Source organism: Capricornis sumatraensis, chromosome 8 (assembly GCF_032405125.1).
Source record: "Capricornis sumatraensis isolate serow.1 chromosome 8, serow.2, whole genome shotgun sequence".
Lineage (NCBI taxonomy): Eukaryota > Metazoa > Chordata > Mammalia > Artiodactyla > Bovidae > Capricornis > Capricornis sumatraensis.
In genome coordinates this window covers 32499653-32503234 of record NC_091076.1, presented here as the reverse complement: position 1 = coordinate 32503234, position 3582 = coordinate 32499653, and the positions used below count along the sequence as shown (strand labels likewise).

General features: G+C 47.9%; 1 protein-coding gene across 1 annotated transcript; it reads right to left on the bottom strand.

The window, feature by feature from the left end:
* Nucleotides 1-440: 440 nt before the first annotated feature.
* Nucleotides 441-893, bottom strand: THRSP (thyroid hormone responsive). The gene has a single exon (XM_068975827.1). The coding sequence runs from the start codon at nt 891-893 to the stop codon at nt 441-443; it is 453 nt and encodes a 150-aa protein (XP_068831928.1).
* Nucleotides 894-3582: the final 2689 nt, after the last annotated feature.

Sequence of the window (3582 nt, the reverse complement as noted above, 5' to 3'; positions counted from 1 at the left end):
GGTCCTCTGTCCATGAAATTTTCCAGGCAAGAATACTGGAGTGGGTAGCCATGCCCTTCAGGGGATCTTCCTGACCCAGATTGAACCCGGGTCTCCTGCAGTGCAAGCAGATTCTTTACCGTGTGAACTGTCAGGGAAGTCCAAATATTTGCATACTTACTAATGCACAGTTACATACAAGTGCACATAAGGCATGCACACACCAACCACTTTTCCTTATGTTTCCATAATAGTTCACCATCATTAGGCACCAATTCTGGCTCAGAAGGAGAGTAAGACAGGCCTGGCCTTGGGCCTTCCTGGGTTGTGGTCTCAATACCCAAAAGCGAGGGTGGCTGGCTGAGAGCCAGGCTCGCCCTCTCCCGCTGGGTTCACCACTGCTCCCTCTCCTCCCCTGGAATGCCCCTCAGTGGGCATTAGCACAGCCACCATTACCTTTCCTACATGGCCTGTCCCATTTTCTCCTGGTATCTCCTTGTCACCTCCTCGGCTTTCAGGGTAAGATGGGTGAGGATGTGATGAAGGCTAGCGAAGTGCAGGTGGAACTGGGCTTCCAGGTCCAGGTGCCCCGATACCCTCTCCTCCTCAGCCTCTTCCGTCTCTCCAGCTTCAGTCTCAGCTCCATCGGCTTTGCCACCTGCCAGCTTGGCCTGCCACTCCTGCCGGGGCAGCAGCCCGTGCTCCACATCCGTGCGAATGGCCTTGAGCATGGTGAAGTAGCTGTAGAGATCGGAGGCACCTGCCTGGGCCTGGTACCCATGTGTGCTCGGCTGCATGTCCCGCAGAAGGCTGGGGATCATCACCACCTGCTCCATGTTGCGCACCACGGCCAAGTACTGGTCGATGACAGTCAGCAGGCAGTTCTTAGGGTAGCGCTTGGTTAGCACCTGCATGATGGCTTTATCTTCCATATGGAGTCCTGCAGACTGCCTCAGCCTCTGTTTCCAGGCTGTTATTTTTATGTCATTATGCACAGCAGTTTGACAGGATGCCAAGACCCAGCTGGTAGGTCAACACAGCCCTCTTTTAGGCCAATCCTAGGGCTTGGGTCCCAACGTCCTGTATCAGGTGATCCATCTGCCCAGGGACAGAACTGCCAGACTTCTGACTGTCATTTCAGTGTTCCGTGACTGCCTCAGTAAGAGCCCAGCTCCTCCTTCATCAGCTTGCAGAGCTGTTTAGAGGGCAGTCTTTTCCCTTGGCAGCTGGTGCACTTGACCCCGGGGCAATAATTAATTCTCTCAGGTCATCTAAGACCAAGCTACCCATTGCCTATCTGTATCTTTTTTTTTTACTTTTAAAATTTTATTTATTTTATTTTTATTCACATAACATAAGGCTATCTGTATCTTAATGCCCAACTTGCTTCTTTCTCTTGAGTGCCTCAGCTGTGAAATGAACAAGGGAAGAGGGTCACGCAATGAAACAGCTTAGTGTGGGTCAAAGAGCTCTCAGATGGGAGCCAGAAGTCCGGTTCTGCAATTTCTCAGTCGTGTGTTGTCATCGTTTGCTAGTTAACACTCAAGAGCACTCATTTTGCATCAAGTACTACACTGAGCTCTTTTACCCAGTCCGTACAGTGAGTGCTTTAACATTCTTATTTTACCAATGAGAAAACTGAGGTGCACACAGCTAAAGTAACTTGCCCATGGTGCCATTGAGGCTGGGATTCCAGCCTGGGACCACCTCTCTCTCACCTCCAGTTAGGAGGTGTGAAGTTGCATAAGTTATACAAGTTAACAGGATCCATCTCCTTGTCTGTAGATTTGAGGTGTTACTGTAAGGAGACAAGGTAAACAAAATGCTTTGTAAATCACGAAATGTAGTCCCCAGATGTATTATCCATGCAGTTGCTGGATTAATGCTGAGGTCCCTCTCAACTCTAGCCTGTAATCCCATGAGTTATGAAGCTTCATCTTCACCGTTGACCCAGTGTTTCGGCCAACAGTCTTGAGAAGATAATAATCCCTTGCATTGCCACATTTTCACAGTTGGCAAACTGCGTTTGCTATCAGTCAGTTCAGTTCAGTTCAGTCGCTCAGTCGTGTCTGACTCTTTGCGACCCCATGAATCACAGCACGCCAGGCCTCCCTGTCCGTCACCATCTCCCGGAGTTCACTCAGACTCATGTCCATCAAGTCAGTGATGCCATCCAGCCATCTCATCTTCTGTCGTCCCCTTCTCCTCCTGCCCCCAATCCCTCCCAGCATCAGAGTCTTCCAATGAGTCAACTCTTCGCATGAGGTAGCCAAAGTACTGGAGCTTCAGCTTTAGCATCATTCCTTCCAAAGAAATCCCAGGGCTGATCTCCTTCAGAATGGACTGGTTGGATCTCCTTGCAGTCCAAGGGACTCTCAAGAGTCTTCTCCAACACCACAGTACAAAAACATCAATTCTTCGGTGCTCAGCCTTCTTCACAGTCCAACTCTCACATCCTTACATGACTACTGGAAAAACCATAGCCTTGACTAAACACACCTTTGTTGGCAAAGTAATGTCTCTGCTTTTGAATATGTTATCTAGGTTGGTCATCACTTTCCTTCCAAGGAGTAAGCGTCTTTTAATTTCATGGCTGCAGTCACCATCTGCAGTGATTTTGGAGCCCCCCAAAATAAAGTCTGACACTGTTTCCCCATCTATTTCCCATGAAGTGATGGGACCGAATGCCATGATCTTCGTTTTCTGAATGTTGAGCTTTAAGCCAACTTTTTCACTCTCCTCTTTCACTTTCATCAAGAGGCTTTTTAGTTCCTCTTCACTTTCTGCCATAAGGGTGGTGTTATCTGCATCTCTGAGGTTATTGATATTTCTCCCGGCAATCTTGATTTCAGCTTGTGCTTCTTCCAGCCCAGCATTTCTCATGATGTACTCTGCATATAAGCTAAATAAGCAGGGTGACAATATACAGCCTTGACGTACTCCTTTTCCTATTTGGAACAAGTCTGTTGTTCCATGTCCAGTTCTAACTGTTGAAGAATAGCTATGTATATAAAACATAAGTATAACTGTTGCTATAGTTATTAATAATTAGAAAAAGGAACCCTAATGAGAGGTTCAAAGTCTCACAAGTTAGTAGCAAAGTCAAGTGAACAAGGCCTTCTGAGTTCTGAGTCAGGCCCTGCTTGCAACTCCACTTTGAGAGGAAAGATTTACTAAGTACATTCTGTCTCAGCATGGGAGGAGAGGGGAGAAGGAGAGCATGGAAGGTCATCTTGTCTCAACTAGGCCACCTTCGCCCCCACTCCAGGGCAGAGGCCCCTCTGCACCCTCCTGACGTGAGCTCACCCACTGGACCACTTCCTTCTACTCCCGTGGCCGGAGCCATGAGATTGTTCGTCTTTACGTTGAACTGGAATCTAACTCGCTACACAGCCCTGCCACCCCTCCCCATGAAATCAAAACATTCACCCTATCCAAAAGTCATGGGCCTTAACTCTGCTATATGAGCACAACAGGACAGTGTGAAAAAACTATCTTCCAGCCTTTAACTTGTTTAGTCACACTGCAGATTGAGCAGAAAAACATTAGTGTCCCCCTTTCCAAATGAGGAAACTGAGATTCAGGAAAGGAGAGTTTCAGACA